Source organism: Aedes aegypti, chromosome 1 (assembly GCF_002204515.2).
Source record: "Aedes aegypti strain LVP_AGWG chromosome 1, AaegL5.0 Primary Assembly, whole genome shotgun sequence".
NCBI classification, from domain to species: domain Eukaryota; kingdom Metazoa; phylum Arthropoda; class Insecta; order Diptera; family Culicidae; genus Aedes; species Aedes aegypti.
Genome location: NC_035107.1, coordinates 3,446,714 through 3,459,446, shown reverse-complemented (window position 1 = coordinate 3,459,446; position 12,733 = coordinate 3,446,714). Strand labels below are relative to the sequence as shown.

The window sequence follows — 12,733 nt, the reverse complement described above, 5'->3', positions numbered from 1 at the left end:
CTGTTTGCGGGTAGTGTCACTACAGATGTTGTGTAAAGTCTTGTTTTATTTATACAAAAAAATCAAACGAAAACATATCTTAGAATCTGATACAATTCTGAATCGATAGCGAACTCCTGCCTAAGTCCTTATCGGAAACGTTTGTAACGATCCTCCAAACTTCCGAATAAATTATCGATAGATTTCTTTATAGATTCTGGACGATTTGAACACGAATCTACACATAATCATCGACGCTTTCTTAGCAAGTATCATAGCGGATTCCTAGATATATGGCTATTGCTACCTATGTAAATTTATGAAAAAATAGTGGCGAATTTGTCAAGGGCGAAAAGCTATAATGACAATAACAATTTATGAGAAAAAAAAAGTAGTAAGCTGTTAAGATCTTAGCAGAAGTTCATCATAAATCGAACTAGAACCCCGTTGAGAGGTAAGGTAGTATTTTTGTCTTGAGTTGAATGACTGTACACCAGGCCTGCCCAAAGTACGACCCGCCGCTTCATTTTGTTCGGCCCGCGAAGAGCTTCCAGATTCTTCTTATATCTGGCCCCTTCACTCCTCTAGAAACTCTAGAACTAGATGTTTGAACATTCCAAGGCTGATATTAAAACTTTAGAGCCCATTTTTAAAGCAGAATATCACAATTCCCACAGAATCATCGAGATTCTCACATAAGCAAATATCAATTCAAATTTCTCCAAAAAAAATTTTTTATATTTTTTTTTCATCCTACCAAAATTTTTGAAATTGCTGCATTGAAAAAAGTTTGGCCTGCCGTACAATATTGTTTCTTAGATTTGGCCCGCGGTTCAAAAAGGTTGGGCAGGCCTGCTGTACACCGAGAAAGTAAAATAAAGGTTCTGTTAAAAATCATTATTGTTACTATTAAAGTAGTGTTTGAATTATTGAAAACACAACAGGTAAAAAGATTGCAAGGAGTAGAAAGTTCCTTGTAGATCCCACCAGGAATTAAGATCGCACAATAATGTTTTAAGGGTAAATATGCCTAGACTTTCTGTCTCAGCCTCAGGAGAAATTAATCCAGGATATTGGGAGGAATTCATGAATACATCGACGAAACTCACTTGTATCGATCATTAGAACACCATAACACTAAATATGCTCGGTTTTATCAAACGCTTAGGTGTTGCGGGAACTAGCAGCACTGCCACGGACACCCCTCATTCGCCCTTTTCTAATGCCGATGTTTGACAGCGACGAACGAACAACGAAAAAAGGCCGGAACGATGACAAGACTGTCATCGAGAGGGCTTCATTAAGAACATTCATATTTCAATAACCACGTTTGTAATACGATTTCTCTAATATAAAAAAAAACTTTTTGTTGGATTCGAGGGAAAATTGAATTAGTTGGATACCTTAACGTAAGTAACTTTAATTGATTGTAAAATGAAAACCTTCAAATAAAAAGATGCTCTTCCACAGCTTGAAAAGGCCAAAAAACGTCTTTTACGAGGCGGATCCGAAACCCTGTTCAACGATCCAACAAAATTCAAGGTTAAGTCCACGATCGGATTAACCATCCGCGATGCCAGAGACGGAGCGTAATGACTGCAAAGTCTGTAGGCAGTCCAACAGTCTGGACAACATGGTCCAATGTTCGGCATGTGAGGAGTGGATCCATTACGGATGTGCGGGAGTGGATGGCAGCGTCCGGAAGGTCAGAAATTGGCGATGCGAGACATGCAGGTCATCGATTGCCTATCGCCCTCCACCGTCAAACCTACCTCTAACGACAACCCTGGTGATCCCTTCAACGTCGACACTGTCAATTGTGACTGCTGGGCTAGAGAACGTGTCAAATACTCCGATGTCGTCTGGTGCTGCGGCTGTAGTTGTAGGCGATAGTGTTATCAGCCCAATCGGGAGCTGTTCCTCCCAGTTCTCTGAAAAGACAAAGGCTACTCTTCGCCAACTACAGGAGCAACAAGCGCTTCTAGAACAGGAGATGGAATCTCAGCACATGCTGGAGCTGGCAAGGAAGAAGCAACATTTAGAGTCAGCGATTTCGAAGGTCAGAGGTCAGATTCTGCAAAGTGGAGAACTGGAATTACCGACGATGACTACGATAGTCGAGGAATCCGGAGTAGGACGAGTGGAAGAATGGATGAAAAGGGTGGAAAATCAGCTGACGAACCTGTCACTCATACATCCAGTTGTGACAGAAGTTCCTGCATCAGTGGTAGCTCCGTTTAATTCAACGTCCACGCCAATATCTGGAACGATGAAAGATAACCTGGCCAGTTCATCGTATGCTCCCATCTCGGTTTCCGTGCAACCCAATATGACCTCGGCACCGATGTCAACAATGCCTTCCGGATCATCAACGTTTTTGCCAGCAGCCGTGCCGTACAGTACCTTGCCATCACTCCCGTTCCAGGCACCACGGTTTGAGCAATACATGAACCAAGGAGCTATTCCGAGGAGTCGTGTAATGGCTTCACTTCCACTGCCAGCAATGTGTATACCGGCAACAGCAACTCCAGTATGCAGTACGGTCCCAGTCGCGACATATCCACGAATTTATTCCGGAGCAACGATTGGTGAGGTGTCAACCGGCGCTGCGGCGCCTTTCCTTTCATCGATATATCAACCACCGGTAACCGGGCATCCACCGATTCAGAGTCTGCCGCCTGGACAACTGCCTCTCTTTAATCAGCCATCTGTGTCGGGTCAGCAACCTCTCTCAGGTCAGCCGTTATACGCTGGGCAGCCGAATAGCCAGATAGGTTAGAGACATTAATCTCATTTGGGATGGCTGTGCAGAATCTCTGCGACCATCTTGAGGCTGCGGGTCAAGTGGCACATTTGTGCAACCCAGTGTTACTCCAAGAGTTAGTCGAGAAAGTTCCGGGGCAGTTGCGCCTAGATTGGGCGTTGTACAAGCGGCAGTTTCCAGCAGTTGATCTTCGTACGTTCTCGGCTTATTTGTCTACACTTGTCGTAGCGGCTTCGGACGTTACGATCATTTCGGATAGCAAGCCCTCAAAGCCGACTAGGAACGAGAAGGGGAAAGAAAGAAACTTCCTTAACGCTCATGGGGTTGAGGAATCAGCGAAGAGATCCCCGTCATCGAAGCCCGAGTCCTCTCCATTAGTACGGTGTCTAGCGTGTGAAGATCCGCAGCACAAAGTGTGCAATTGTTGTGCAATTTTCAAGAAAATGGATCCAGAAAGTCGTTGGAAGGTCGTCCAAGATCACCATCTGTGCCGGACGTGCTTGGGTAAGCACGGTCGTCGACCCTGTAAGATACAATCCACCTGTGGCATAGAGGGATGTTCAATGCGTCATCATCAACTTCTACATTCTGCTCTCCACAAGCCAAACAAGCCGGCGAAAGATGAAACGAAGGACTCAGCGGTAACAGGAGAAACAAGTGAACGGGTAAACGCACATCACACTCAGAAGCACTCTGTTCTTTTCAAATATCTACCTGTACGCTTGTACTGGAAAGGTAGATCGGTGGAAACATTTGCGTATTTAGACGACGGATCATCCATGACTCTGGTAGAAAATACGGTGGCGAAAGAGCTCGGAATTGACGACGGAGAAGATCTTCCGCTTTGTCTAACATGGACGAGCAATGTAACACGACACGAACCAAAATCTCAGCAGATTCTGATCGAGATCAGCGACGCCAAGCAGTCTGCAAGATACACACTGAACGATACGCGCACAGTGAAGAACCTCAGTCTGCCGCAGCAATCTTTGAACTACGAGAAGTTGGCACGGCAGTACACTCACCTGCAAGGACTCCCCATCACGAGTTTTGAATCAGTGACAGCTGGAATCCTCATCGGCTCCAATAACGCCAGTCTGATAGCAGCGTTGAAGATACGAGAGGGTCAACTAGGCGACCCCATCGCGAGCAGAACTCGGTTGGGTTGGACAATATCGGGAATGGCGGCAGAAAGTAATCCCACAGCTTCCACATCTGCGAATGTACGAAAGATCTTGACTTGCACGATATGGTAAAGGAATTCTTTACCGTTGAAAGCTTGGGAGTAGCCGATTTCACACGTCTTGAGAGTGATGATGACAAGCGTGCCCGATCAATACTGGCGCAGACGACCCGCCGCATCACAACGGGGTTCGAAACGGGACTTCTGTGGCGTTATGATCACTTCAAGTTTCCAGACAGTTTCGGTATGGCCAAGAGGCGACTAGAGTGTTTCGAATGGCGGATGAAAGCAGACCCAGACTTCATGACAGTGTACATCGACAAATCAGCGAGTATCTCGAGTGCGGCTACATACACCAAGCTACTCCAGAGGAGCTGGAGTCAGCGGACCCGGAAAGGATTTGGTACCTACCTTTGGGAGCAGTGCGAAATGCCAGAAAGCCGGGAAAAATACGCCTTGTGTGGGACGCTGCAGCGAAGGTCAAAGGAATCTCTTTCAACAGTATGATCTTAAAGGGGCCTGATCTTCTAACTCCATTGTTAACAGTCCTTTTCGGATTCCGTGAGCGGAAGGTAGCGATCTGTGGGGATTTGAAACAAATGTTTCATCAGTTTCGCATCTTGGCCAATGATACACAGTCGCAGAGATTTCTTTACCGTAAAGACCCAACTCAGCCCATTCAGGTATACACAATGGATGTGGGGACCTTTGGGTCGACATGCTCACCATGTCAGGCCCAATATATAAAAAACCTAAACGCCGAAGAGCACAAGGATACCTTCCCGAGAGCAGCCTCAGCAATAGTGTTCAAGCATTACGTTGATGACTACTTGGACAGTTTCGACACCGAGGAGGAAGCAATCGACGTGGCGCTGGAGGTAAAGCAAGTTCACGCTAATGGAGGTTTTACCATCAGGAACTGGCTTTCTAATTCTACGACCGTTCTTCGACGGGTCGGGGACTCTGGGAACCAGGAATCGAAGCAGATCGAAGCAAACAAAGAGAAGACAACGGAGCGAGTTCTGGGAATGTCATGGATTCCAAGTGACGATCAATTCACCTTCGAAGTAGATACGGATGTAGGAATAGTGGTACCAACGAAGCGCAACTTGCTACGATGCGTCATGAGCATCTTCGACCCTCTGGGACTGATGTCCCACTTTCTGATACACGGTCGAGTCATTATTCAGGATGTTTGGAGGACGCATACTGGCTGGGACGAAGTGGTTTCTGCAGAAATCCAGGAAAAATGGCGACGTAGGACAGCGGGATTTGCGGAGCTCTCAAGAGTGCGAATCAGCCGTTCGTATTTCCCTGGGTTTTTGTCAACGGAGATTAGGGAATTTCAACTCCACATATTTACCGATGCAAGTGAGGACGCGTATGCCTGTGTTGCTTATCTTCGAGCGGAGATTGACAACGAAGTTTACTGTGCTCTCGTGATGGCCAAGGCGAAGGTAGAACCGCTTAAGGCTCTCTCTATCCCGAGACTGGAGCTACAAGGAGCCCTCCTGGGCACTAGGATGCTGCGGACTATTGTGGATTCGCATACACTCCCTATAGTTCGTCAAGTGCTGTGGACAGATTCGGAAACAGTACTTGCCTGAATACGATCCGATCACAGACGCTACCGCCAGTTTGTAGCCTGCCGAGTAGGTGAGATATTGTCCAAGACAAATGCAGAAGATTGGCGTTGGATTCCGTCGAAACTAAATGTGGCTGACGAGGCGACCAAGTGGGGAAAGGGACCCTGTTTGAGTTCCGACTCCAGATGGATTGAAGGACCAGACTTTTTACGACGTTCAGAAGCAGAATGGCCGCAGAAGGTTACAGAACAGGACTTGGAAACTGCCGAAGAGCTGCGTGCTTGTTTGGTGCATCGAGAAGTCGTGATGGAACAGTTGGTAGACTTCAGCCGATACTCAAAATGGGAACGTTTAGTACGGACCTTTGCGTACGTGATTCGTTTTTTGCATAATAGCCAACGGTGCAGATTGGAACAGCCGAGGACGACGGGTCGCCTGTTGCAGGAAGAAATCCACAAATCTGAAGTAGCTCTATGGCGCATGGTGCAAGCCGTAGGGTAGGCTACGGAAGTCGCTGTGCTACTCAACAAGGATTCAACGGTGAACCAAATTGACAAATCAAGCGCCATCTATAAACTTTCGCCATTTGCGGATGAGCTGAACGTCCTGCGGGTAGACAGCCGAATTGGAGCTGCCCCAGATTTACCTTATGACTGCAAATTTCCCATCATACTCCCACGGTACCACCGACTCACTGAACTCTTGGTTGATTGGTATCACCGCATCGCTTCACCTGTCACACCAAAAATGGCCCCGTTACCACCGTCGCGTTTGGAACAATGCGGTCGACCGTTTACATACATTGGCCTCGATTATTTTGGACCAATACCTGTGAAGCGTGGTCGTTCGCTGGTGAAGAGGTGGATAGCCTTGTTCACTTGCTTATCGGTAAGAGCCATACATCTCGAGGTTGTACATTCGCTATCGACGGAGTCATGCAAGATGGCAATCCGTCGCTTTGTGCAATGCGTGGGGCACCCAGCGAGATTTATACGGACAATGGAACTAACTTTCAGGGTGCTAGCCGTGAGCTGCATCAGGAGCTCCACGAAATCAACAACGGATTAGCAGATACCTTCACTGATGCCAATACGAAATGGTTCTTCAACCCGCCGGCCGCCCCACACTTTGGAGGAGTATGGGAACGGCTTGTACGAACGGTAAAGGTCGCCCTAGCATCTTTAACCAGCTTGAACAACCCGGATGATGAAACGTTGCTCACGGTCATTGCTGAAGCAAGCGCTATTGTCAATTCTCGTCCATTGACTTTTATCCCTCTCCAGTCCATGGAACAAGAGGCATTAACGCCAAACCATTTTATCCATCTCAGTTCTGATGGCGTTGTCCGATCCAAAAAACCGTTGATGGAGTCGGAGGACGTGGGTCGGACGAATTGGGACATGGCAAGGCAAATGGTTGAACATTTTTGGAAGAGATGGACACGCGAGTATTTGCCCAGTATCTCAAGGCGAACGAAATGGTTCGAAGAGGTGAAGACACCGGAAGTAGGTGACTTGGTGGTGTTGATCGAGAAGAACGTACGCAACGGCTGGACAAGGGGCCGCATAGTTTCGATGATAGCAGGGCGTGATGGTCGTGTGCGACAAGCCGTCGTACAGACAGCCAACGGAATCCTTCGTCGTCCAATGAGTAAGATCGCAGTGCTGGACGTACAACCAACTAGTAAAGCTGCGCCGGAGACAAACCTGCAGCGTTACGGGTCGGGGAGTGTTGCGGGAACTAGCAGCACTGCCACGGACACCCCTCATTCGCCCTTTTCTAACGCCGATGTTTGACAGCTACGAACGAACAACGAAAAAGGCCGGAACGATGACAAGACTGTCATCGAGAGGGCTTCATTAAGAACATTCATATTTCAATAACCACGTTTGTAATACGATTTCTCTAATATAAAAAAAAACTATTTGTTGGATTCGAGGGAAAATTGAATTAGTTGGATACCTTAACGTAAGTAACTTTAATTGATTGTAAAATGAAAACCTTCAAATAAAAAGATGCTCTTCCACAGCTTGAAAAGGCCAAAAAACGTCTTTTACGAGGCGGATCCGAAACCCTGTTCAACGATCCAACACTTAGGTTTTAACTTCAACGATCCATATATTCTATTGCTTACACAGCCAATATTGAAAGACATCCTGGAAATACCGGAACTTCAATCCAGTATTTTAAATGATATAACACAAACATAAAAATAGGCAGGCCCACGTGTAGCCTTGGGTTTGAAGATAATCAAAAAAAAAAAAAAAAATACGGCAATCAGTTTATCCACGTGTGAAAACGCAAATATTTGAATTTTTAATGGAATAAACGGGGACAACCATACCAACCGGTATTTCTTCATTGTCCCCCGGCTCAAGAGCCTTGGCTTAAGTGCCATTCCTCGCTCTCTGGAAAGAGATAAAGACTCTCCGAATATGCAAAGAAAAAGAGAAATAACTTAAAATTAAACGATTCCTGTTAGCGATGAAAAACACACAAATTTAAAGATTATATCGGAACGAAGTCTCCAAATTCTTCACGTCAACTTCGCTACCCAACGAATATAAAGGTGACTTCCGTTTTTCATCAATCATTGAACCAGTATTTGAACAGCAATTAGGTTACGTTGCTTTCGTGAGGTCTACATTAGAGTATTGTAGTATTATGGGCTCCTCTTATGAAGATGCATGAAGAATGTCTTGAATCAGTTCAAAAGCATATATGCTCTTCGTAAATTGGTTAGGACTTCCTTCCGACGAGAATTTGCTATGGTTTCATTCATGGACGTTATTGTTTCGCATCGTATTAATTCTCCTAACCTATTATATAGTTCCACTCCTTCATAGCAATTGAGGAAACGTAAATTATTTTCTATTGATCATCGTCGAACTAATTATGTAACATTTTCTCTTCTAATTGACGCGTATAATCTAAGAATATACTTTAACTCAGTAAGATATAATATTATATTGATTTAAGTGTTAACATGTAGACTCTAGTCAAAAGTATACTTTTAATTGACGAAATAAATATATTCATCTTGAGAATAACTCCTTATGGAGATTATACGGATTATGTTAGGAGTCTACCAAAGATCTTTATTCTTGTTAGGAATCTGAGAAGTTCAGAGCTAGATATGGATACTTTCTATTCTTATCTTTCTATTCTATTGTTTCTGGCGTTACGTACCAACTGGAACAAAGCTGCTTCAGAGGTTAGTGTTATTTTGAATACTTCCAGAGTGATTAACTGAGAGCTTCTTTGTTCATCAACAAGCAAGCATAGCATAGCATAGCATAGACTGACTGTACATGTCAATGGTTGCTACTCCGTGATTGATCGGAACTGGTAAGAATTGCACTAGGATCCAAATGAATAAGGGATGGGTGTTTCCCCTTACTCTCGAAGTGCAATTTTAGCAGATCTAATATTATTGATCAATAACGGCGCCGGCCAAGTCCTTACAGTCAGTTGGAATGGGGAAGGAATGTTAGGGTGTAATGATTGTTGCTTCTAGAGACCGAGAATACCTCTGCATCTCCACAATCACAACGGGAAAGGTGTTTATTAGTGAGGGGGGAAAAGATCTGGGAGTCACCTTTGGTCGGTGATGCGATCCACGGACAAGGAGGAAAAATACGACTTATACTTAAAGCTAGTTTTGTATTTTTGTCTCGAGAAGTTTTTGGTAGAAGATTTAAAAAATACGTCAACATCTGCAGTGTCCAACCATTCAAAAAATTTTTTTATTAATGGCGAAATCAGAAAAATATATGTATATTTTTTAAATTATTTGAAAAAGGAATTATGCCGACACTTGTAGTGACGAACCATACACATTTTGTTTGAAAATTACACATGAGTATTACTGTGCATTTTTGTCTTGAGATGAAAAGTGTTTGGTAGAAGGTAGAAGTTTTTTTTTAAATACTTCAACATTCATAATGTCAAAGAGAAAAATATATGTATCTTGATGCCGACACTTGTAATGACGAACCATACAAAGTTTGTTAGAATATTACATAAAAGTAATGCTTTCTTAAAAAAATGTGTTATCATAAGCATGAAACGGGCTCATCAGTTGGTAATCCGTCCTCGACTGAACACGAATATATTTTCGCACTGACACAGCGCAAACAGCAAAACTTATCGGCGTCCGAAAACGATCCGTCTTTCTTGGGCTTTCCAATTCACTGCCCGATAAAAAAAAAATCATTCCAGCGACGCACAAATTGAACTCCCTTGCTTGGGCTTTCGGAAACACATTCCTGTCATCCACAATTGTGCCACCTAGCGGACAAATTCTGAATAAAATGAGGCACAATTGGGTTCCTCTCCATCTCAAGAACATCTTTACTGAAGACCCCATGTTTCGAAGTTATTTGGATTTTGAGATATATCGATTTCAAATTGTAGGTTACTCGAACCTTACATAGTGTGTTCATTATTATGCGACTTCTATGCACATTTGTTGATTTTTAACCGCATTATAAAGGGCCATACTGTAAACAAAAATGTTGGGTATTGTTCTTAAGAAGATTCTTGGGGAATACATTTTGGTTTGATGTCGATAGACATCATTGTTGTAAAATGATAGCATATTAATCACAACTGTTGTATAAAGTACAATAGCGCGATAGTCCGAAGGTGGCTTGTGCAACAAATGCGAGCAAAGTTCAAACTATTCTCTTTTCGCAATAATATAAATTTAAGATTTTGATGATTAAGATTTGTTTGAGATGTTAATTTGTGGATTTTTAGCGATATTTTGAGTATTTTGGAAAGTGCTAATAGACTTTTGAAAATTTACGGAGAATTTGGAGTACCTAATATCTTAGCGGAATTTTAGGTTTCAAGTAATATCCACAGGGAGCTCTTGGGCAGATATCAATTCCTAGGAGAAATGATAATTCTATGTGACATCCTACAGATACCTAGCGAGATATTTCAGAGTCACCTCTGGTTAAATAAACCGATTTTATATTCATGTGTAATGATGTTGCCTATGTGTTGGTAGAGTTAACAGATTATTGTAGTCGGTTGAAAATCGTTGGTGCAGTTTTTAGTTTAACTATGGAATCAGTATTTTCTGAAAAAAAATAATTCCAGTGTATTCCTAAGAAACGGTACAGTGTCTATCAATTGAGTAAAACTGATACATCCTTCGCTCACGAGATTATACACTAGTACCTGCTTTGCATTCCAGAAGTTAACTTGCGGGATAATGTTCTCTAATGAAAGTTACAAGCAATTGTAAAAGTGGTCTTACAATTTCTTGTATTTTTCCTTAGAAAACAATCTTCAATTGTTGGGAATACAATTTGCTCCAATTCACCGGTAGCGTTGTAGGAGCTTTGGTTGAACTAGTATAGGTAATCTTTCGCATAGGAATCATATACGATTTCAATATCACCCACTTACCGTCATCATAGTAACGTTGACGGTCGTGACGTCTCCGATCGTGAATTCCGGGTTGTTCTCCAGCTTCATAACTTCCTGTTCGCGCATATCCATCAGCTTATCGATAATGTAGCGTGCCTTCTGGCCGGCCGTGTTCTTCAGCAGTAACGATCCGTGTCCAGGCGTACCGGAAATGTGGAACATAACATCTGCGAATAACAATTTCGTGAAATTCACCTTTATTGAATATGCATTCTAAAGTTAAACCTACGCCACACGCTTCGTTCGCCATAGAATAGCGGATACTCCTCGCCAGGACCAGCGATTCCCTCGTCAATCGCGAACCCGCAGTTCAACTTGCGAAAGCCCTCCTTATGAACAAACTCCTTCATCCCCAGTTTGCCGCCAATTTCCTCGTCGGGTACAAAAGTGGCGTGGATCGTTCTCTTCAGTTTGATTCCATCCCGCTTCAATGCCCTGATCGCGCCCAGAAATTGCATTCCCACGCACTTCATGTCCTGGGATCCGCGGGCGAAGATCTTTCCCTCGTAGTCCATGTCGGCCGCGAACGGCGGATGGCTCCACAGTTCCGGGTACACCGGCACTACGTCCATGTGAGAGTTTAGGATGATGGACTTTTCGGTGGGATCCGTGCCCTCCCAGGTAATGATCACGATCGGCTTCCGCGGGTTCACCTCGATCACCTCTACCGGGAGCTCCAGGGCCTCTGCCTGACGCCGCAGGAACTCCACACAATCATCTGTTTGATTTGAACAAGCAAAGAAACGATAATGACTTGCAGACGGTTAGACTGTCTTATCTATCTCTGAAGTTTGAATATTCTTAGCAATGATGTCTTATCTATTTGTTAGACAGAGGCTTAAGAGCCCGAAGAAATGAACAAGCACGTACATTATTTTTCCTCTGGGATAAATGTGCAAGTTAGATTACTATAATTGAAATTACAGTCAACCCTTTACAATTCCATTGAAACGACCATCGAATAATAAAGGTAGCGAGGTAGCCATGAAAACCAACTTTTAGTATGGTTATCTAACTCGATATCGAGATACGGAATATCGAATAAAGGAGAGTTGACTGTATAACGAAATTGAAAATTTCAATAACGACACCGTTGCACTTGTTTGTGACCTTCAAGCGGTCAAGCCCCACCGGATGTAGTCGTTTTGCACCTCAATCAGCGCGGATTAGCGGTAATTGATCAAGAGATTGCAATTTACACTGGCCAGCATCCCACGCTTAAACCAATAAAGACTGCGACTGCAGTGATTTGCGCACCAACAAAACCTACCGTAGTTCACATCGGGATGCACCGTCGGAATACGCAGATATTCACGAAAAATTTTGATCTCCTCATTGTTCTCCCACTCTTGATACTTTTTGTAGCACTCGGATCCGCGTTCGCACATATTGCCGGTATTTCCCTAAAGCTGCAAGATTAATTGCCACAATTGTTGGTCTGTTCACAGAAATTGGACTGGGTCGGTCACCTTCGACAATCAGTACTAGACTATGATAACTCTGGCCACTATCAGTGGTCTTTATATCAACTCTGAGTAGGCGCGTGATGCTCTCTTTCTCTTTCAGGGTTTTGTTTGCTTGCACCGACTGGTTGGGATACACTCCTAGTGGCATAGTAGGCTGTTATGCGCAGCGCAACGAGAGCAAGCATGCTTCTGCTCAGCTTTTGGAGGAGCAATACACTTCCCAAACCGCACTGATCGTGCGCGCAGCGTGAGAAAGTCGCCCAAACACACACGAAAAACCGGTAGCTATCGACAGTGGGATCTTTCTACGACG

At 44.0% G+C, this 12,733-nt stretch overlaps 1 protein-coding gene across 2 annotated transcripts in view; it reads right to left on the bottom strand.

Moving 5' to 3' along the window:
* The window catches only part of LOC5574529 (aminoacylase-1B), a 40,564-nt gene extending 28,045 nt beyond the window's left edge, over positions 1–12,519 (bottom strand). The window contains exons 1-3 of one of the 2 annotated variants that reach the window (XM_001655132.2): positions 12,225–12,519; positions 11,184–11,672; positions 10,934–11,121 (exon numbers count right to left, since the gene is read on the bottom strand). In XM_001655132.2, coding sequence (XP_001655182.1) covers positions 10,934–11,121; positions 11,184–11,672; positions 12,225–12,342 — 795 coding nt within the window. In that variant the 5' untranslated portion in view covers positions 12,343–12,519. The remainder of the gene's footprint in view (positions 1–10,933; positions 11,122–11,183; positions 11,673–12,224) is intronic. The other variant, XM_001655131.2, reaches the window with a different exon arrangement.
* Positions 12,520–12,733: the final 214 nt, after the last annotated feature.